This window comes from Microtus ochrogaster, chromosome 4 (genome assembly GCF_000317375.1).
Source record: "Microtus ochrogaster isolate Prairie Vole_2 chromosome 4, MicOch1.0, whole genome shotgun sequence".
NCBI classification, from domain to species: domain Eukaryota; kingdom Metazoa; phylum Chordata; class Mammalia; order Rodentia; family Cricetidae; genus Microtus; species Microtus ochrogaster.
Window position 1 is genome coordinate 81,564,621 of NC_022011.1, and position 22,776 is coordinate 81,587,396.

A 22,776-nucleotide genomic window follows, 5' to 3' on the forward strand; every position below is an offset into this window, starting at 1 on the left:
AAAAAAAAAAAAAAAAAAAAATTTCAAGTTCAACTTTTTTTTTTTTTTAAGATTTATGAGTCCTCTGCCTGCACATACACCTTTCTTCCAGTAGAGAGCATCAGATCCCACTATAGATGGTTGTGAGCCATCATGTGGGTGCTGGGAAGCAAACTCGGGACATCTGGAAGAGCAGCCAATGCTCTTAACCCGAGAGCCGTCTCTCCAGCCCCTGCCCAGTCTAGTTCCTAATTGAATTGTATTGTGAGGTCCAGTTGAACTCGATAGGAAACACAAGGTTAAACCTGGAGGTCTATTCCCTCTCCAGCGTGGACTAAAGCTCTTCTCGTGGGGTTCAGTGGGAATAATCAAAGGGGACAGGGTATTCTCATGACAGCTAGTTGGGCTTTGCATTGGAGAAGGGGACAGAGAATGGAAAGGGTACTGTGTGTCACCACTTGGAACACCAGCAGTGAAGCCACACCCTGACCCTTGTTCCCAGTACCCTCTTCAACCCGGCTTACCTTGTTTGTTCCAGGGGGCTTGCCACTGCTGTGAGTGTCAGCAAATGCATAATATGCTAAACTTTTCTTTTATTTTTTAGGGATTAATTTTTTTAATTGACTTGTACATAAACTACACAAATGCCTTTCTGTAAGTAAAAGGCAGCGTATTAGATACGGAAAATTAAAACCAAAAATAGAGAGTAGGCATTGCTTCGTCTTCGCTGAACCACTGCCTGTAGCAGGCCGGCTTTGCCCAATTCTGAGACAGTGAAGGGGACTCCCCACCCCACCCCGGCCCAGTATTTGAACATATTCACATAACCAGTTATATAGTCTAGACCTAAAGTCAGTAGGTTTTGAGGTGGGATTTCCATCCTTGTGAAAAGAGGGATATTCTTGTAAAGATCTCTCAGAATTTTAAGTCTGTGAATTATTAAAACAACTTTTAAAAAAATTGTTTAACTTAATTGGTTTGCTTGCTTACTGAGTGTCCTTGGTGTACCAGACACTCAGCTGTGCTGGGGACCCCGGAGTGAGCAGCATAGATGGCCTGTGGCCCGTGGGCGTGGCCTTGTGGGGAGGGAGGAAGGACAGCCGGCAAGAGTTGTCCCTGGTAATTGCTGGGAAGGGAAGGGAAATGAGAAACAAGAGGCGGGGAGAGAGAACTGGAGGATGCAGGAGGATGCAGGAGGAAGGGGAGCCAGTGCAGAGTCCAGGGCTAGCAGAGAGCTGATGGCCGCAGGAGCCCAGTGTGGTTGGAGGGTGAGGGCCAGGACCACAACCCTAGCATGCCCTTTAGAGGTACTGAACCTGAAATGTCTTCTATTAAGATCATTATCAAAATTCAAGTTCTTGGTATCAGAGTGGACATCAGTGTGGATCTGAGAAAGGGGCCATTTTAGAAATTTAGGAGAGGTAGGCTGATTCCCACAGTGTCCGTGTCCTGACTCAGCCAAGACAGCGAATGTGCTTGGTTAATGCCTTCGGATTAGCTGCCTTCAGTTAGGACAATGACCCAGACAGACTCAGTGATTGCAGGGAAGGACCGTCATAATGGGAAGAAGGGGTCAAAGAGATTTGAAACTGTCCTGCTGGCCCTGAAAATAGGCAAAGAGCGCGGGCGGCTTAGAAAATGGAAAGGACAAGCCAGTGTGTCCTAAGCCACGCAGCTCCACAGAAAACAAACTCGGTGTCTCCTTGAATATGCGTGGTCATCTGACTCATCCCAAGGGCGGCAAGGGGGTAGGTCCAGGTCTGCATGCCACACTAACAGAAGTCACTGCGCCATAGCTGAGAACAGCTGTGACTTTTCCCTGGCAGGAAAGCTCGAGGTTTGCAAATGCACATGCGGTTAGTCTCCTTTAAGCGGTTTTGAAATGATTTCTTCAGACTGATGAAATAAGGCGAACTAAATGAAATGATGGAGCATAGGCGCATATCTCTCTGTGAGCGCAGAGTTCTCAGGTGTACCTTAAGACCTCCAATAGACAGTCACCAAAAATATGGGGGTAATCGTGATTCTGTGGCCCTTTCAAAAATAAGAAATGTGGGATTTAGATTTAAAGTAAATATGTGAATATATACATGGATGTAGATGGATGTGTGTGTGTATATGCACACATGCACAAATACATATAAGCAGGAAGGGGACTATTTTGTCAGTGGAAAGGGACCTAGGAATAGGGAAGTACGGGGGAAAAATATGACAAGATAAAATGACATATGTGTGAAAATGTCAACATGAGACAAGTTCTTAAAGTTAAAAATAATTCAAAAGTAAAAGTTTAATTAAAATATGTGTGATAGCTGGGAAACCTACTGTGTGTGGCTTGGCCAGGGCAGGCTTTAGTGGCTCCTTTACCTCTCCCTAGGTGAGAAAGACTCTGGCATTACGGACTAAATTAATACTAGAGAGGGGTCAGTAACGGCAAAATTTCCCGTTGCTCTGGTTAGGCTAGTGTATATACAGACGGACAGTGGCCATGGGTTGGTGAAGAGGTGGGGTCTTCCTTGTTAACCCCTGGTCCTTCTTGTGCTGGACTCCTGAGGAGACCTAGCTGTGGGAGGGCAGATACCTACCAGGTCAGTGGAACTTTGGTGACTGACTAGATAAACCTTGGGTGGGTTGTCTGGTCATGGGAAAGCCTGGCAGAGCATGACCAGTGCCTGTGAACCCACAGCCAATTGCTATCACACAGTGCCTGGCCTTGGGCATGGTGCTCACTATAGAATAGATGTGGGGGGTGGCATGTGTCACAGCCAGCTTTATGTCTGAGGCTGGGCTGACGTGACTGTAGCTAGGCTTTGACCTGGTACTTTTTGGAGTGGGGGAAGGTACTGAAGGTACACCTGAGAACTCTGCGCTCACAGATAGATATGCGCCTATGCTCCATCATTTCATTTAGTGGTAAGTATTGAACTTTCAGGTGTGATCAAGGCAAGCCCAGGTAAGACCTGAGCATACAGCTAGTCCTGGTAAGGCCTAGGAATAGAACTATTTCACAGGACAGCTTGGTGACCACAAAGGAACTCAGTACAATGTGGCCCCTTCCTAACATGCTTGCTCACACATGGAGAGCTTCTAGAAAGGTCTTGGGAAGTGTCTTTCTTTTGCCATTGAATAGCACATAGAATTTATATTTTACTCCCAAATCTGCTCTAGTGCTTACAGAGTTGTTCTCTTAGGAGAATTGTCCAGGCTGACCACAAAAATCATAATTAAGATCCTCCTGCCTCGACTTTGTAAGAGCAAGAATTACTTTTCTGTGTCATGACTGTCGTCTGGATTACTTCACTTTGAATCATGAAGTTCTGTTTGTAATGAACGCATTAGCTCCCAAACACCTCAATCATTTTTAATTGTGTATAGTATAGAGGTTAATTTTAAATAAAAATTAGTGCCTCAGAATTGACTCAGAGGAGACTCATGTTCAGATTTAGTTTGCAATCCGTACTAATTCCCAGGGTTTGGACACCATAATTGTGAATCTTGGATATAAGCTGCTCTAGGAAACTGAGCTAGACAATACTCTCTGAAGTGATGTCAAAGAAATTTATGGATTCTGAATAAAATTAATTCATAAGATACAAGTGAAAGCCGGGCGGTGGTGGCGCATGCCTTTAATCCCAGCACTCGGGAGGCAGAGGCAGGCTGATCTCTGTGAGTTCGAGATCAGCCTGGTCTACAAGAGCTAGTTCCAGGACAGGCTCCAAAGCCACAGAGAAACCCTGTCTCGAAAAACCAAAAAGAAAAAAAAAAAAAAGATACAAGTGAAAGTATCAATAAATGAATATGGTTTTAAATGTTTAAGTTGAATGATCAATCAGATGGTCTCCATTGATTATTGTATCTACATTCAGTGTTGGCCAAGATGCCATTCTTGGTATTTTTCCCATCCCTTGGCGTTCATTTAGATGTTTGATTTGCACTTACTGTGAGACGGAAACCGACCTTTAACCTTGGGAAAAGGCTGGAGGGTCAGAATCCTTACAATATGAGTGTATCATCACCTGTGGTCTGGTAGCTAACTGGTTGTCCAGATTTGTCCCGGGCTCCTCAAACCCTGCCGAGGCCTCACAAATACTAAAAAGGCAGAAACAGATGGCATCTAGTACCTTAACAGGGAAGAGCCTGGTTAAGTTTGCACCCGTCATGCAGAGCCTGGTTAGAGGATGGTCTGCTCTGCAATGATGCTATAGGAGAGGAGCTGGGAACGAGGAGTCAGAGTCCATGCGTGCCAGATGCCATTGTCCTTCCCACTCACTCTGCAAAGTTTAGCTCCTCGTGGTTAACAGCAAAGGCCCCTGTTGCTTTGCTAAGAGTGGGCGCAGCAGGAGAGTATTCATCTATGGGTTCTGCCAGGCGCCATCTCTTCATTTTCTCTTGCTGTGGACATTAGTGACAGATGGGCTGTTCTTTCCATACTGGCTTTGTGTGTCCTAGAGGAGGTGTGAGCAGTATCAGCAAAACTTCGCTGCAGTCAGGAGCACCTCTTGCTCCTTGACACCATGCAGCTGGACCTTCTGGAAGCTACTGTGCATGCAGTGTGAGCTTTGATTTCTTGTTGGCCCCAGGACCAGGACTGAGCATCAGGACAGGACCCTCGAGGCTTCTTGCACCCTGTGGGCAGTACCTCTTGAGTACTATCACAGTTACGATTTATCAGTCTGGTGCCGGATGAACTTCCTGAGAACCTGGGGGTTAGCCATGATGCAACAGGGGCCAGGTGGAGCCTACATGAGTATAGGTGACCAGTGACTGATACTGGGTAGGAGGTGGCCAAAAGAAGTGTCCGTAGGTAGGAAGGGCCAGACAATACCAACAAAACCTGCATGCTCTCACGATGCACACAGTGAGAGCTAGGAGCGTGAAAAGCAGTGGCTACGGGAAAGCGAGGGAAAGGGTAAAGATGCCGTCTAGAAGCACAACGGTACCTGCTTCAGGAGAACTCTCAGATGAAGCTCACAGAATTTTGAGAACATAACACATGTACAAAAAGTAGTTAAGTAAAAAGCACACTTCAAAGAGAAGGTGCTTCCAGGGGTTACAGGCCTGACTGCAGAAATCTTCAGGTGTCAGTAGAAACTCAGGGAGAATGGTTAGAAGCTGTCTAACCACAGAGAGGAAAGGTTGATTACCCCTGATGCCTAACACCTAAGTAGCAGGGATTCCAGAAAGAGGATGGAAGAGTGGACTGCGCAGTGATTCGGGCACGGTAGGGGGCGTGTCCTGAGAGTGAGTATGTTGTCCACAATGTGAGCGAGGCTGTAAGAATTTAGGCATTGATAAAGGCTTTTCTACAGATTACTGCATCCTGGAATGCCCGGGGTAAACTGGGGAGCTGAAAAGCCACCCTCAAAGGGGTGCAGATCTGGTTGTCAGCACTGCCATTGAGGTTTTCAAGAGCTGCGTTCTATGCCCTGACTCCATCTGAGGTGAGGGCCAATAGAGACTGTGTATCCATAGTCTTGACTTGTCCGTCATGTACTGTTAGGACAGCAAGAAAGTCCAGCCAAGAGAAAAGCATGGGATCCCAGGTCAGAGTGCATCACCCCAGGCAACAGTGATGGGGAGTCCAGCATATCCTGTGGAGCACGTCTGGACCAGTGATGGGAAAACAGGAAGAGGGTCTGAGCCAGGGCAAGGTCTTGATTTAATACAAAGCACCATTGGGAGTTTAAGAGATCAAGACTCCAATAATGGTAAATGATGTCAGGAGAAAGAAAGGCGCTGAGAAAATGCACCGAAAACAGAGTCGTGGTCTAAACACGAGGCACACTGCACTGAGAAAGCAGGGGAAGAGCAAGTCTGTTTGACCTCAGTGTTAGGCACAACTTCCACTAAGGAAACTGACGTCTGCTTGTGATACTGGTCCTCCGTCCGTGTGTAGTTTGGTTCAGCACTGGATGGTACTTACCTGGCTATGTGAAAAGAAGTGAATGAATCGGGGCTATAAGAGGTAGCTCGGCTTTCCTGGGTGTGAGAGACAGCAGATGGTGGGACTCGGGGAGAGAAGAGGATATTTGGGAGGAAGGGTCAGTAGGCTCGTAGCCTCATTGCTCTAACTGGAGGAATTGAGATTTTAGAGGCTTATGAGATTCCCTTTCTGGCCAACATAGCCCAGAGCTGGTTGATTATTCAAGAAAGAAACATCATATTCTAAATTTAAAGAGAAGTTAAATATAAGAAAAGTAAGAGAGTTGCCCAGTTTCGGGGGCTTGGGATGAATTTAGAATCTGCTACGACCCGAAGTTCTTTTATTTTTTAATTTCTTATCATTGTTATTTATTACTTTACTATTACTTTGACATTGAATTTGAAGATGGGCATAAATGTTGGTGACACAGGTCCTTGGGTAACGGCCATTGCCTGACTCTTCGGGTCTTCATTGAAACGAACCGAGAAGGCTGTGTTTTCAATTAAGCAGTAATAGTGCCCTTGTTCTAATGACGCAGAAGGTTCACATTTCCCAAGACAGAGCTGAGTAGCTAGAGGCGCAATCTTCAATCCTCAAGGAAATGAATTATTGCCAAAGACAATGAAGCAAAGCTCCAATTGTCTTTAAAGTTTAAAGAGAACCCCAGTGTTTAGAACACTTGATTGAAATAGCCGTACCAAAGTGGGCCAGCTGTTGTTGGGGGACTTGTGAATATGAGTGGCCGTGTGGCTCACTTGGTGGGTTTTAGAATAGCTTGTTCAGACCATGGTAGTGGGTCCAGAGCCCTTTGCCTGGAACCTCCTTTGGAGACCTTGGTTTATGTCGTATTCTGAGATACCTCCATCCTTTTTGGCATTACCTTTCACTATGACAAAGCTTATTTCTTACTGTTAAAGATGATGCTGTGGTTTTTACATCTTATTTTAAGCTTTTTAAAAAAAATTAGTTAATTTTTATGTGTATGAGTATTTTGTCTTCCTCTGCAATATGTATGTGCCTGGTGTCTCTGTGTAATATGTGTGTGCCTGGTGTCTTTGGATGTTAGAAGAAGGCATTGGATTCCCTGGAACTGGCATTATGGATGGTTGTGAGCCACCAATGTGGGTACTGGAAACCAAACGTGGGTCCTTTGGAAAAGCAGCCAGTGTGATTAGCCACTGGGCCATCTCTTTACTTGAGTCTTGTCTTTCAAAGTTTTCCAGTATGATGAAATCTTCAGGGAGTTATTTCAACACAACTTTAGAACTTTGGAGGAAGGGGACCATGGTGGCTCAAGTCTGATCCATCCCTGGGAGGCTAAGGGAAGAAGATGGTAAAGCAGAGGACAACTGTGTCTCAAAAATGTTACACACCCACCTACCTCCCCTCGGAAAAGGGGGAAAATAGTAAAACCCGGCAGAATTAGCCATCTATGGGTTCTGGGGCAAGCAGTTTGAAAAGTGACTTCCTAGTGCCAAACTAAACTCTCGCACAGTGTTTGTAGTCTTTCCTTCTTTGGACCCGATACAGGAATAGACTTCTGGATGCTGGTCTGTCAGTTTCCACCACTTCCCTCCTCCCTACAAGGCTGACTCACTTCCCCACCCCCACCCCCACCCCGACCCCCAGCTTCAGCCTGTCTGTCTGAAGGCAGAGCTATTCCTATAGGTCAGTCCTTCAGCCCTGGCCCTTGGAGTTGACTTGGTCATTGTAGTGGTGCCCAAAGAGCACTTGGTTCTCTCGTTGAACCATCAGGGCAGCTTGGTGCCCAAGCCCTTACTGGGAGAAATCAGGAGGAAGCCGGGATTATTGCAAAAGCCAGATTTTTGGCACAGGTTGAAGGGTTGATTGGAACCGGCTATCCCTCTGACACCTACAGGCACCTGGCAGCTCAAGAATCAACATGTGCTTAGCATTTAACCCACACTGTGACCTAAAAATGACTTAGATTTAGCAGTAGACGGTTGTCCCCTGGTGTCATTGTTTGCATACTGGTCTAGTTTTGTTCATTTATTTGTTCTTTGGGACATAGCCTTAGCTAATGAACTGTGACCTTCTACGTTTAAAGTTGATTCCAAGAGGGATTAAGATTAGCCTCCTTTGCTAATTTCTGAACCAGGCAGGCGGCTGTGAAAATGAAGCCAGTTGGGGTGATTATATTCATGAATTTTTGGGAACCATTGCATGAGATTAGCACACTGCAGCCTGGAATACAGAGCGATGCAGAGGGCGCCCTCTGCTGACGAGCATTCCCTCCTGCAGCCTCCCATGATCATTGCAAGGTCAGCCCCTCCCTTTCCATCTCTCCCCGGGTGATAGAATGCTATGGACCCATGCGGGCAGAGCTTCGTTTCAGGTGGCATTAGCCTTCATAGACACACATCTCTTATTTTGTGGTTTCTCTTCAGATTCGTCTTTAATTCTCCCCTCCCCCCCAACAGCTCTGTTCCTTCCTTCCTTCTTCCTTCTATGCAGTCCACTTCCTCCTCTGTCCCACGCGTCCCCTTCCAGGGATGAAGGAGAGAAGGGTTGGAGAAAGCTGGTGGCTGAAGGCAGCCTCTGCAGTGTGTTGTTGTTTCTCTGTGTGTCATATGTGTATAAGCCTCGTGTGTGCGGGTGCCCACGGAGGCCAGAGAAGGGCTTTGAGTGCCCCGGAACTGGAATTGGAGACGGTTGATTTGGTGCTGGACTCGGAACTCTGGCTCTTCTGGAAGGACAGTGCGCTAGCCCCTGAGCCATCTCTCCAGCCTCGCTACAGCTTTTCACGTTGCAGGAAACCTTGGGGTTCCTGTTCCCTGTCGGAGCCCAGAAAGGCTCAAGAGATGGCTGTCTCCTGATACCTCTCCCCTGAGCCAATCTTCCCCAGGACCTTCTCCTCCAGCTTCACTCACATCCAGACCGCACTCCCCTACAGCTTCTAGCCCAGTGGTTCTCAACCTGTGGATCACCACCCCTTTTCCACCCCTTTTGAGGGGGGGGAGCTCCAAGGACCGTTTCACAGGGGTCGTGTATCAGATATCCTGAATATTAGGTATTTACATTATAATTCATAACAGTAGCAACATTACAGTTATGAAGTAGCAATGAAAATAACGGAATTTAAGGGTGGGTGGGGTCACCATAACGTGAGGAACCGTATTAAAGGGTCGCAGTGTCAGGCAGGATGAGATCCCTGGAAGCAAAGCTAGTCTGCCTGTGCTGTTCTGCCTCCCCTGTCACTTCCTGGTGGCACTCCTTCCACAGAGCAATTGTCCACTTGATGCCTCTGCCTCCATGTCCTTTTATGAGCTGCTTACGTTATGGATCAGGCGCTCCCACACCTGAGTGTGAGCGGGAGGTCATTGCTTATGTGCCCTGGAAGGAGTCAGCCCTGAACTGCAGTGAAGGAGGAACGGGGTAAACAGGAAGCAGCCTACCTGCCACACTTAGCCTCCTTGGGTGTGTGTAAGAGGAAGTGGTTAGAGAGGAGGGAAAAATAGTCCAGGTGGGCTGAGCTGCCCTTCAGATCCTCCGCTTGGCGGTTGGTTACCTTTACCCACCAGCTGTGATTGGGCCTGGGTTCTTTCTCCCTCCGCCTGTTGGGAATCGGTCTTGACTCTGTCAGTATACGGAGCAGGTTTTATCTCAGTGTGCCCACTTTTAAACTTCTCCGGTGTTGAGCTTTGCTTCTTGGGAAGTGTTCTGAAGGATCAGTGACACGGCTGGGTGGTTTTGTCCTGACTGGCACCTAGCTGCGAAACCCAAAGGGTTCATAATTAACCCCTGCCAAGGCCTCTCTTTCCTATCTAATCCGAGAGTGCAGGCTCCTAGCTTCATCTGGGCCTGTAGCTCAGCTCATTGCTCACTTCTCCTGCTCCCTAGCATGGGGTCCATCCCATCTGGCAAGCATGTTCACCACCAGGAGCTGGGACATTACTCAGATAGATACGACTCACAGTGGGTCCTTACAGACCCCTGCAACTTGGCCTTCCCCATACTCCCTATTGATTGAGAAATTCTAGAAACCTGGAACAGTTGCTAAGTCTCTACTTTCAGTTCTGTGCCTTGGTGTGTGCTGTTCCGCCTTTTCAGGTCTAGGATAGACTTGCAGGTAGGAGCTGGCAGTGCCAGCTGCCTGGGGCTATTTGAGGAAGGGCAGCCGGCTGTCCCCACGGAAGCCGCCATTATTCTCCTGGGCGGATGTGATTCCCTTTACTCTGATTGCACCTGCAGCAGTGTATCCGCTAGCACATTGGCTCCTTTTCTGGGATCCATCCCAGCTAGGAAGAGGTGTGTGTGTGGGGGGGGAGTCGGAGGGTGTTTGTTTTGTTCCTTCTGCACCTGGCTCTGCAGGCTTCTTGGGCCAAGTGTGACTTGCGCTCTCTTCACGGGGGTCTGTTGTTTGTATTGGCTTCTGTTCCCAGCCATGATTTCCACTCCCAGCCTTGTACCCCCAACTTCCAGCCTTTACTTCTCCTTGTGGTCAGGTGTGTGTTCTTTCCCTCTATCTCTCGCACTGGGTGTGCCTTTGTCAAGCAGACCCCAGAGGTTGTAAACCTGATGCAGGGCCAGTCCCTCTGGGGGTGAGATAGCAGAAATGAGGATGTGAGATTGGCTTAGGCGCTGCTCCTTGGGAAATCTGGGGTGAAAAGGAAGCTGCATTTTCATCCCACATCCTGGGTGATAGGGCAGAGCTTGTATCGGGCACCCGTGAGGCGAAAGTATTGCCCTTTAAGTGACCCAGGATGTCAATCAATAAAGCTGAGGAAGAAAAATAAGGGGAGAGACAGGTTGCAGGAGTCACTGAGTTATGCTTTTGTCAGAAGTTGGACTCTGAATCTGTAGATCAGCCGCTGCAAAGCGAGGTGTAGTCAGAGATACCTCGCGGCTCAGGTTGGAAAGCAACGTGTACTTACAGATGCAACGTGATGGCTGCTTCCCACCCAAATTGGGAGGGTGAATTGTTCGGCTGCGGTCCATGTTCCGTGCTTGTTCCGTGAAGAGTGTCTTTGGACACTGGAATCGCACCCAGCTACTGCTGCTGATTCTGGGAGGGACAGGCTCCCTCTTCCTTTGTGAATATGGGGTGTCATTGTGCCCCAGTTGCGAGGCCTTGCTGCCTGTTCTGCAAGAGCGTTTTTGTCCCCAACTCCTCAGCTGCACGGCAGAGGATAGGCCCGTAGCTCTGGGTTCTGGCTGAAAGTATAGTATGTGTGAGTCTCTGAATTCTTTCTGTTTTATCTCCAGGCTGCTTGTGGGGGCCCCTCGGGCAGAAGCACTTCCACTGCAGAGGGCGAACAGAACAGGGGGTCTGTACAGCTGTGACATCACCTCTCGGGGACCTTGCACGCGGATTGAGTTTGATAATGACGGTATGTTCTCTCTCCCTTGTTCATTTGGCCAGCCTATCTGTACTGTGCTGGGACAGGAGTCACAAGAATTTATTCTTACAGAAAGGACCACTTTTAATTTTATCAGTCTTGACTGTTTTATTTGCCCTGAAAATACTTCTCTAAACCACACTAAAGTGGGCCAGTTGGCTACGTTTGTTTAATCTGGGTTAACTAAATTGACGTGTTTATGTTGCCACCTAGTGGTATGTTGAGACGGTTGCAAAATTCAGTTCACAGCTGTGAAGAAAATTAAACGTGCCTATCATGTATGTAAGCAGTCAAAACATCACCTGCTGTTAAATTTTTAGGGGAAAGACTGTTTTGTCTATTTTTATGTATTATTAATATCATTCATGTGTTTATTTTGTTTGTTTTAGTGATGCTAGGGCTCTAACTCAGTGCCTGTGGGTCCTAAGCGAGTTCTCTACCCTCAGATTGCATCTCTGGTCCTGAAAGGATTTAAATATGAGAAAACTCCAAAATGAGAACTGACCAGCTTGAATAATATCTTCCCTAAAGACCGAGATGCATTCATTGATGAGATAGGGTTCAGTCAAAATAATTTTCAAAAAACTTTAGGAGCGGCCAGAACTGGAAATGGATATACTTACTAATCATGTAATGTGACCGTTTCCCCACATGGGGTGTTGAAAGGGTCACATGTCCTGCCGTTGAGTCCCATACACTGTTGCTGTTCCACGGACAGGTCTTTGAAACACCAGGCTCTTACCCAGCTAAAACCAGTGACTCTGAAAGACAGGGCTATTTCCCTCTTATTTTAATATACCGTTTTAGAAGCCTCCGCGTAGCGAGAAGATGCCATCATGGAGTCTGGGTGTGTCACCAGCTCATTTACCTGGTTTCCCATAGATTGAACAGAGCCATTAGTGTTCCGAGAAGCTTCTGAGAAGCCAAATTTGATTATTGGCCTAAGTAGAGACACAGGCTCATGCTTCCGTTCTCGTCTGTATCCTTTAGGAATAGCGTGCTGGTCTTCCGATTAGGAAATACTACGTGTTAATCACAGAGAAGTTAAAAAAAAAAAACAACTTAAAAGTAGAGATATATAAATAAAGAAAGGGCAAACTGTCTCTGGGAATCTTAGTATCTGGACATCCCCCTGGCATTTTGGTTCTTGTTTAGAAAGGCAAAAATAAGGGGTTAGCATAGATTGCGGCTGATACTGCAGTGAGCGCATGATGGTATCTCTGTGCATCTTCTCTCCCTCTTTCCCTGCTGAGAACAGTTCGCACTGTCACAATGAATGGGGGGGGGGCAGAGAGAGCCCACTCCCTGTCTCACACTGCTGCGTCAAAGAGCGGCTGTGGGGTTGGCTCCATCTCAGTTACACAATTTTCAAATGTCTCATTACAGAATTTTTACAAAAGATTCACGCAACTGTTTCTGTTTCCTTGAGATAAGAAATTGATCTGGAGTAACTGAATTTCCTGAGTAGCTAGGCTTGGGATCTATGCCATTTGAAAATGGCTTCTTACTGGGTTTTTGTTTTGGTGTTGTTACCGTGTGGGTTTGGATAGCCGGTCAGTCATTCAGGCATACTAACTGTCTGCATAACCCATGTCACTTCCCGCAGCTGATCCCATGTCAGAAAGCAAGGAAGATCAGTGGATGGGAGTCACCGTCCAGAGTCAGGGTCCAGGAGGCAAAGTGGTGGTGAGTATGGGAAAGGGCGTCCTCCTCCGTGCTGGTTATGGGGCACCCTCCTCCGTGCTGGTTATGGGGCACCCTCCTCGGTGCTGGTTGTGGGGCGCCCTCCTCGGTGCTAGTTACGGGGCTCCCTCCTCCGTGCTTGTTACGGGGCGTCCTCCTCGGTGCTGGCTGTGGGGCGCCCTCCTCTGTGCCGGTTACAGGGTGCCCTCTTGGATGCTGGTTACGGGGCACCCTCCTGGGTGCTGGTTACAGAGTGCCCTCCTCGGTGCCGGTTACGGGGCGCCCTCCTTGGTGCTGGTTATGGGCTTACAGCAATGGACAAAACACAGAACCCCTGCCTCGGGTTACATCTGAGAACAAGCCAAACCTTCACTTCTCCTGTGAGGGCTGCTAGACTGTGAGTTGGTCCAGCAACCCGGATGTCTTTAAAACTTCCAGAGCCAAAGAACTTAATAAACATGTTTTGAATATCCCTGACACTAGCTGCTCCTCAGATAAAAAGAACAAAGCCAAGTGGACTGTTTTTGCTCTGGGAACTTTTTGGTTTTTATAGACAAAGTTATTGCCAACCATAAGAATGATTATAGACAGTAACATCAATTTTATTCTCATTCACCCCTCCAGATAGGAGGCGGCTTGTTGGGTAGACTGGCCTGGAAGCGTTTTTGATTGGAATATGGTCATCTTTTCTTGCCTCTCTTTCCCAGACTAGTTGCTATAACAGAGTTTATACACAAACTTAGAAAAAAACGAAAATCTTGATGAACACTGATTCTTACATAGGGGCAGTAAGTGAAATGAACTTGGAGGTACTGTCTCCAGACACCAGACTTGGTTACGTGGGAGGTAGCATGAAGATCCTATAGAAAACGGAGATTATTGTCTCTGCCTTTAATCCCAGCACTTGGGAGGCAGAGGCAGGTGGATCTCTGTGAGTCTGAGCCTGGTCTACAAGAGCTAGTTCCAGGACAGGCTCCAAAGCTACAGAGAAACCCTGTCTTGAAAAAAACAAACAAAAAAGAACCAGCCTCTTTATTTTCGCTATATTGCTCGGCGCCCCAATTTTGCGAAGGTTTAAACAGCAAGGCTTTGCCGTTTGCACCCGTTTGTAGACATGCGCGCATCGCTATGAAAAGAGACAGCACGTGAACACCAAGCAGGAGTCCAGGGACATCTTCGGGAGGTGCTACGTCCTGAGTCAGAATCTCAAGATCGAGGATGACATGGATGGGGGAGACTGGAGTTTCTGTGATGGCCGACTGAGAGGCCATGAAAAATTCGGCTCTTGTCAGCAAGGGGTAGCTGCTACTTTCACTAAAGACTTCCATTACATTGTGTTTGGAGCCCCGGGTACTTACAACTGGAAAGGTATGGCATCTGTATTTACAGAAACATATTAAAATGTCAGATAAATTCCCCATGATTTAGTACATTTTAAGTGGGCTATAAGGTGTTTATGAAAGTGGGTGGGATATTAAAATCTCCACTGTGAATTTAACAGTAATGCAAATGTTTTAGGGTTGAGTTTTTTGCTAAGAATATAGTAATTAATATTTGTTTTCTGTTTTATGTTTGTTACTTGAAAAACTATTCGTTTTAAGCCAGTGATGTGAACACTGAGTTGGTGTAAATGGTATATACAAAGAACTGTGTTAGCATGGACATCCCATTGTGTAGTATCTTAGAAGGCCATGTTCTGCTAATAACGTAGTAAGCTCAAAGAACAGATGACTGGCAGATTGGGGTTTTTGAAACAAAAATTAGAGGCAATTTGAGGTAAGGTTGGTTGGCAGTATTATTGTGAGAAAAGGAGACAGAGAAAGAAGAGGGAAAATGACCCACGTTTCGTGATCAGATGAGTCTGGTCAATTCCTTTAATAAACCTAAGTTTCTCTGAAAAATTAATGAGATATATGGCAAACTGCTCTATCACAGGGTAACCTAGCTCAGATCCACGATGGAGAATCCATGATCATTTGGAAATAAAACTTTTTGAGAAATAAAAATAAATTCTATTTCCATAAGTCAGGGAAAGATGACTACATGGAAGGTTGAGGCATGAAAACCAAAATTTCAAGGCTAGCCTTGACACTTGATGAAGGGCCTGTCTCAGGAGAAAGCATGGAGGTGGAGGTGGGGTAGGAGCTGAGGATGGCCCGGTGCTTAGGAGCACATACAGGCCAGGCCCATGTCTTGCAGAGAACTTTCTTAGCACTCACACTGGGCAGCTTCTCCTACAGGGGATCCAGTGTTCTCTTCTGGACTCTTGCTGGCACCTTCAGTTGTGTGAGCATGCATGCCTGCACCATGCGCGAGAGCATGCTTGCATGTGTGTGTGTGTGAAAAGAATTGTTTTAAAATATTAATTTTGAAAAGAGCAGGGATGTAGCCCAGTATATTGCATTTGCATAGTGTGTGTGAGGTGCCAGGCTCAATCCCTTTCCAGTGTCTCACACACACAAATTCAGCTGTTATTGAAAATGGTTCTTGAGAGCCTTCTGTGTGGCAGTCCTTGTGACACCGGAAGTTATTTCCTTTGTTTCCACTCTGCAGAACCAAACACATCAGACTATTTCGACCTCACTGAAAGAACATTTTGTATTTAGAAAGAGTTTTATTCTTAGCAACACTGACTTGAAATGACATGTTTTGTTGTTTTGTTTTTTGTTGTTTGTTTTCTCCCAAACACAGGGAGAACAGTTATAGCCCTGGCTGTCCTGCAACTTGCTCTGTAGACCAGGCTGGCCTCATGGAGATCCGCCTGCCTCTGCCTCCTGAGTGCTGGGATTCAAGGCAAGCACCACCATCACCCAGTAAAATGTCACTTTTCTTTTTAGTTTTTCAAGGCAGGGTTTCTCTGTGTAACAGTCATGACCGCCCTGGAACTAGCTCTTGTAAACCAGGCTGGCCTCAAACACTCAGAGATCCACCTGCCTCTGCCTCCCAAGTGCTGGGATTAAAGGTGTGTGTCACCACTGCCTGGCGAAATGTCACTTTTGAAGTTATATTGTTATTTGGGTTTTAACAGGACAGAAATATTTTTAGGAGGTATAGAATTTTCGAAAGATGAAATTTTGGTTAAAGCAATTAGAAGAGCAGATGGTTATATTAATTTCACTGTACATTACAGGAAAGGAAACCTGATAGGATCAAAGGAAACAAAATAATCATTTATTTCAAGTTCATGTCATTCAAATTTAGGTTTCTGCAGATTTTTGTTGACTAAGCAAACATTCCATTTTCCATCTAGTTTCCTGGTGTTTTAAAGATAGTTCATAAAATGTGTGGGTCATTTTTAGGATTCCTAGAGCAAATCTCTTTCACTTAAGAACTTGCATGCCCATGTTGAGCGATCTCAACATCACTTCTTCCATGTCTGTCTCATCTAGACTTCTGTTGTCCTGGTAACACGAGGGGTATTTATTAGGTGCCATCTATTTTATTTTGTTTCATCTTCATTTTTTTGTTGTTGTTGTTGTTTTCCATTTCATTCCTTTAGGGATTGTTCGTGTAGAGCAAAAGAATAACACTTTTTTTGACATGAACATCTTTGAAGATGGGCCCTATGAAGTTGGCGGAGAGACTGACCATGATGAAAGTCTCGTGCCTGTTCCTGCTAACAGTTACCTAGGTAGGAGCCAGCAGAGGCCCCACGCCTGCCCTCTCAGACCCTGCACTGCGTGACTCTCCCGAGGGCCCCCAGGCTGAGAGCAGGCCAGCTGGGAGCCAGGGGCCTCGGCGCATGCTTCAGCTGGACAGTCTGGTGAAGTGACAGCAGACTGCCTGCCGTCTGGCTCCTCTGACCTGAGCTTCCGCAAAGGCAGGGAGAACCTGCCATCACCTGGAAATTATCCCTTTTGCAAAGGCGCTGTCTCCTGAGCTGGTGGCAGCCATTGGAGCCTGCAGCAGGCCCTTCATGAAGCCCTGAGGAAATGCCTGGGTGTTCATTGTTGGCTAAGTGGTCCTTCCTCTCCCTTCAGGGCTTCTTTTAGACGCACACTTTAGAGTTCCACTTGCAAAGTTACTTTCAAGTGGCAGGTCAGGACTTCCAGGTCCTCCCTTGGCGACTGCCACTCTCTAAGGCCTGGCCCTGCGACTGCACTGGGGCTCCATGTCAGAGGGCCCAGTGGGTGGCACAGGGCTCCCCAGATGAGGCCAACCAGGACCGCTAACACGCCTTGGAGGACACCCGGATTGGATCTAAGTGCCGGTTCCTTAACTCCCAAGGCTTGTTTGCATTACTAATGGTGTCCTAAATTATTCCTGCACATTATGGTAATTACACAAAGGCTTTTTAAAAGCTTTAATTCTTGGTGTGAGTTGACATAAAGAATAATTACTGTACATTTCTTGGAAAAATGTAAAAAATCTTCTAAACCTACATAGTAACCTATTTTTAAAAATGATGTGGGGGCAAAACACGCGTGTACTAGAGAGTTATTACTAGAACAATGGAAGGTTAAATAAAAAGGAAAAAAAGCAGATATGGATAAATAAATAATTCGAAATAGTAGGCTAGAGTAAACTATACATGTAAGTTATTCTAATTGTGTAAATACACATGAACAGTACTGTTTATTAAGAAAAAGCAACCCTTTCCAATTCATGCACCATGCCCACCCCCTGTACAAACTTGATAAGGCAGCAGGGAACAGAACATTTAGAGCAGCTACTTATTAAACACCTGTCGTGTGTGAGTCAGGTACTATGTTCAGTGTATTGGTAAAGGTTGTCACTCCTCCCTGTGTTTACCGAAGGAGCTTAATTTGCTAGTTCAAGGTCACACCGTTAATAATTCCCCAACCAAGAAAGAAATATTCATGGAAGTGGTAGGGTCTGGACAGCAGCTGGGTGCATGCGGTTTGTTAGTGGCCTTGCAGGACAAGGAAGGATTTCCATGCAAGGAAAACAGCAACAAACCAATATTTTCTTTGGATATATATTAACCTGCAGCTTCTGTTTCTCATATGTGCTATTTAGGGATTATTTTATGATGGGATATATTTCATTGCTCTGGCCAATACACCAATAGTTCGGCCTTTAGATGCCCTTGGGGTCTATAAACACAACCACTGGTAGAGCACAGGGAGCTGGGAAGGGTTTTGTTTGTTTCCTCAAACACCTTTACCTCTTTCAGAATGGGTTTCCTTAAAAGTAGATGTCTGCGAAAGAAGTCAAATGTGTGTTGTTAGTTTTTGCTGATCGGTGCTGTGAGGGTCTCATTTGAGAAGATCAGTGGGCGTGGAGTCTAAAAAGATATGCCTATGAAAGCCAGCGAGGGGCGCGGCCCTGCCTCTTACTAAGTGTAATCGTTTTTTTCTCCCATCTCTCCTGTCCCGTGCGTGCGTACAGGCCTGCTGTTTTTGACCAGCATTTCCTATACAGATCCCGATCAGTTTGTTTATAAAACACGGCCTCCCAGGGAGCAGCCTGACACATCCCCTGATGTGAGGATGAATAGCTACCTAGGTTTGTGACCTCTGAGATGACAAATAAATTGCCTTGGTCATGGTCATTTAAAAAAATTTTTTTTGATTCATACAGAGCATAAATCTTCCTATTTTCTATTTCATTTCAAATGAAACACATACAAAAAGCATGCTGTGGTCGAGCTCAGGTTCTAGGTGGTTTTCAGCACTGGGCTCACTTATATTGCCTTGCTCTAAACTTGGGGGCTCATCATATTTTCAATTCACCTCACGATTTGAGAACTGCAACAGTAGTGGTGATGCTTTTTTTTTTTTTTTAATAAAACCCAATAAAAGGGGTGAGCTTTATAAAGAGAAATACTGGCTCATTTGAGGAGTTTTGGCAATGGGTAATTCTGTTTGCTTTTCTAGCAAATCCCAGTGTTTATAACCCGAAGGGCTGCTTCATGCGTGACAATTGGACATTCCAATGTTGCCTACCCTTTGAACAGTATGTAACTGATCCAAGTGATACCTGACTCACCTCTATTGTTGAAGTGAGATTCTCAAATAACAGTGAATCACCATGCATGGATTTTTTTTTTGCATGTTTGTGTCTGAGAACTGAGTTGATCCAGAATAATTAGATGCTCCCCAGGGTGTGGTAGCAATATTGGCATTTGTTCTTACCTGATTGCCAATAGACTGGTAAGAGTAGGTGCTCTTCATGTAAACTACGGTCAGCGCAGACCCCTGTAACTTGCACTCAGTAACAAGCGTATATGGCATTCCCAGATGACTTTGGGGTCTAGCTCGCTCTCCCTTGGCCATAGTTTGAATGCTTCGCCATAGTTCAAGCTATCCAAACACTAAATAGCATAAATTGTTCTTTAAAAGTCTTGATATCCATAGAAAGCGGTAAAATAGCTGTGACTTTGTCCTTCTGTCTTTCCGCTAGCACTCTGACTCCTGTGGCAAATATGCAAGTAGACAGGAGGGAAGGAGGAGAGGTGGGTGGGTCATCCCCCCAGTACAGGATCGATGTGCGAGACTATGTTTTGTTTTCCTAGGCTTTTCATTGGACTCAGGGAAGGGTATTGTGTCTAAAGATGACATCACTTTTGTGTCTGGTGCTCCACGAGCCAATCACAGCGGGGCTGTAGTCTTGCTCAAAAGAGACATGAAGTCCGCACATCTTCTCCCCGAGTATATATTCGACGGAGAAGGCCTGGCTTCTTCGTTTGGCTATGACGTGGCGGTGGTGGACCTCAACGCAGATGGGTAAGCGAGTCTTTGGTTATCATGTGCGGCTAATGTTGCTGTTGACTGGCTTCTGTAGGTCTAGAGAAGCGCTAACCACAGGTTAGTTGATTCAGAAATTTACTGTCCGGTGTTGTCTTCCTCAGAGCTGACATTTGTTATCCTCCCAGTGACACAGGATTGCCTTGTAAATGTTATGTTTTTCCCTCGTGTTTGGGGATCACTGTTTCTTGGAAATTTAAATTTGAAAAACAAAAACATTCAGAAAATGGCATTAGCTACATGACAGTTCTGTGGTGTCTTGAGGGTGGGGGCTATTGGAGCCTCCAGAATGTCTTATGAAAAGTAGGAAGCAGTGACCTCATCAGTGCATAGAGGACTCAGACCTCTTGGTGCCAGCCGGAAATAGTGCTGGAGTAGCAGACCCTTGCTGGCGATCCTCCTGGGCTTTGGCTCTGACTCTAGAAACTGCCTTTGAATTGCTACCTTCACTATTTTCCTTGGCTTATTAGGGATCTTCTGTTAAGTGTTTTAATTGACGAGATGCAAATTCTTGATTTGAGGCCCCTTGTGTTGTGCTTGTATTGAGCCCCGACTGGTGGTCATTTCCCTCAGCCTGCTGGCATTTTCGGCAGAGGTTCCCACCTCTTTCCTTCATTGTGTTTTTAGGTGGCAAGATATAGTTATCGGAGCCCCCCAGTATTTTGACAGGGATGGTGAAGTTGGGGGTGCAGTATATGTCTACATTAACCAGCAAGGCAGATGGAATAATGTGAAGCCAGTTCGTCTTAATGGGACCAAAGATTCTATGTTTGGAATTTCGGTAAAAAATATCGGAGACATTAATCAAGATGGCTATCCAGGTGGGTAGGAGCTTGTGATTGTGATGTGGTTGTTACTATCATAGATCTGTTGGTAGGGATAGACTAATGAGTGTTTGTGGCATCTTTGAGACACTGGAGTTTTTAAATGATGGTTTTTTGTTTTGTTTTTTAAATGTGATATCAACAGATATTGCTGTTGGAGCTCCCTATGATGATCTGGGGAAGGTTTTTATCTATCATGGATCCCCAACTGGCATAAATACCAAGCCAACACAGGTAACCAGATCCCTCGCTACAATACTGTCAGCTTTTTGCCTAGTAGAGTGATATGTAGGTTTAAGTATGTTTTCATGCATATTTCAGTTCCAAGTATACAATAGTATGAACTTTTAATAATTTAATTATTTTTATTTTATGTGCATTTGTGTTTTGCCTGCATGTATGTCTGTGTGTGGTTCCAGGGCACCAGATCCCCTGGAACAGGGGCTACAGACAGCTGTGAGCCACCATGTGAGTGCTGGGAATTGAACCTGGGTCCTCTTAACCTCTGAGCCATCTCTCCAGCCCTGTCCAATAGTATGAATTTTAAAACATTTACTTTTAATTATGTGTGTTTGTAAAATGTGTGTGTGTGTGCATGCACATGCACAGGTGACCAATAATACTTCCAGGTAGCTAAAGGTGTCAGATCCCCTGGAACTAGAGTTACAGGAGACGTTTGATATGGGTGTTGGGAATGGTACTAGGGTCCTCTGGGAGAGCAGTCCATGCTCTTAGCCACTGAACCATCTTTCAAGCCCAGTGAATTGCAGAGTATCACTGGAAGATGGCTTTGACACACTCACACAGATGCAGGGGCCTGCTTGTTTCAACTGTAAAATGTCTTAAATCCTAAGCTGGGAAATCCGCATAAACCAGAGCGAAGTCAACTCTTCTCTGCTGGGAGCGGGAGGGGGTGGCCTGTGCTCCGCTTCCCTCAGCGGCACGCTTAATGGAATTAGAACTGGGCGAACAAAGTAGAATATCATAATTACCCGGAGAATTGGGACCCCAAAAGTTCTGACTGGTTTTGAAAATAAGACTTTTTGGGGGGGGCAGTTAGATTGGTTTTAAACTACACTGATTAATTTAATAAACAAAATCGGCTTTTATCCTTTGGAATACTGTGTGAATCAGATGGCTTTTATGAATTGTGTGAAGTAATAGATACTATACATTTATACTATATTATAATTTTTATAAGAACTGAAATTTTGACTCAGAATAAACTTTTCTTTGTTTTATTTTCTTTTCCTCTGCTTGGGCTCTCACTCACCGTTTTGTCCATGCTGGGGAAATGCTCTCCACTGAGCCTCATTCCTAACCCAAAGTGCAGGTGGCCAGCTCACTTAGTGGCCCCGTGTTTACGCTAATGCCCTGTGTTTCAGGTTCTTGAGGGCACCACACCTTACTTTGGCTATTCGATCGCCGGAAACATGGACCTGGATAGGAATTCCTACCCTGATGTTGCTGTCGGTTCCCTCTCAGACTCAGTAACGATATTCAGGTGTGTTGCTATCTTTGACTCCTGTTAAGCAAGCTCCAAAATGATCTTACACTAATGTTGTGACTTCTTAAGGCGAAGGATTATATGAATTTTGAAGACTTTTCTTTTGATGGGTTATATGATAAAAATTGTGTAATCTTGCTAATGTTGAACTAATTTGGAGTAACAATGTGTCAGAATTAATGGAAGCTTTTGTCTTTTTTAAGCCTTTGTGAGAGACTTGGGGAGATGACTGAGGCTTCATGGCACTCGCCCAGCAGAACCAGCCATGTGTGGCGATCCTCCTGGAATCCCAGCCCAGGAAGGAATCCCGGAGCCAGCTAGCTAGTGAGACTACCTGTCGGTAGCTCTGGGTTTAGTCAAAGACCCTGCCTCCGTGAATGAGGTGGACGAGAGATCAGGGACTCTCAGGAGTCACTCAGAGTCAGCCGTGGTCCTCCCCACGCACGAACACCAGCACACACACACACACACACACACACGCACGCACGCACGCACGCACGTCATCCGCGCACACACACACACACTTGCACACACGCACACACACACACTCACACACACACGCATGCACGTCATCCGCACACACACACACACACACGCACGCACGTACGTCATCCGCGCACACACATAAAAAGCAAAATGGTATTTTTAAAAACAACCTTTGGGGGGCTGGAGAGATGGCTCAGTGGTTAAGAGCATTGCCTGTTCTTCCAAAGGTCCTGAGTTCAATTCCCAGCAACCACATGGTGGCTCACAACCATCTGTAAAGAGGTCTGGCACCCTCTTCTGGCCT

At 45.9% G+C, this 22,776-nt stretch overlaps 1 protein-coding gene across 4 annotated transcripts in view; it reads left to right on the forward strand.

Moving 5' to 3' along the window:
- Itga6 (integrin subunit alpha 6) overlaps positions 1–22,776 on the forward strand; it is a 67,790-nt gene that overhangs the window by 19,751 nt on the left and 25,263 nt on the right. For 2 of the 4 annotated variants that reach the window (XM_005346564.3, XM_005346565.3), the window contains exons 2-9: positions 11,129–11,253; positions 12,869–12,948; positions 14,058–14,313; positions 16,445–16,576; positions 19,424–19,634; positions 20,283–20,476; positions 20,625–20,713; positions 21,865–21,983. In XM_005346564.3, the coding sequence (XP_005346621.1) occupies positions 11,129–11,253; positions 12,869–12,948; positions 14,058–14,313; positions 16,445–16,576; positions 19,424–19,634; positions 20,283–20,476; positions 20,625–20,713; positions 21,865–21,983 (1,206 nt within the window). Of the gene's footprint in view, positions 1–11,128; positions 11,254–12,868; positions 12,949–14,057; positions 14,314–16,444; positions 16,577–18,297; positions 18,415–19,423; positions 19,635–20,282; positions 20,477–20,624; positions 20,714–21,864; positions 21,984–22,776 lie in introns of all 4 variants that reach the window. The other 2 variants (XM_026778588.1, XM_026778589.1) reach the window with 1 other exon arrangement.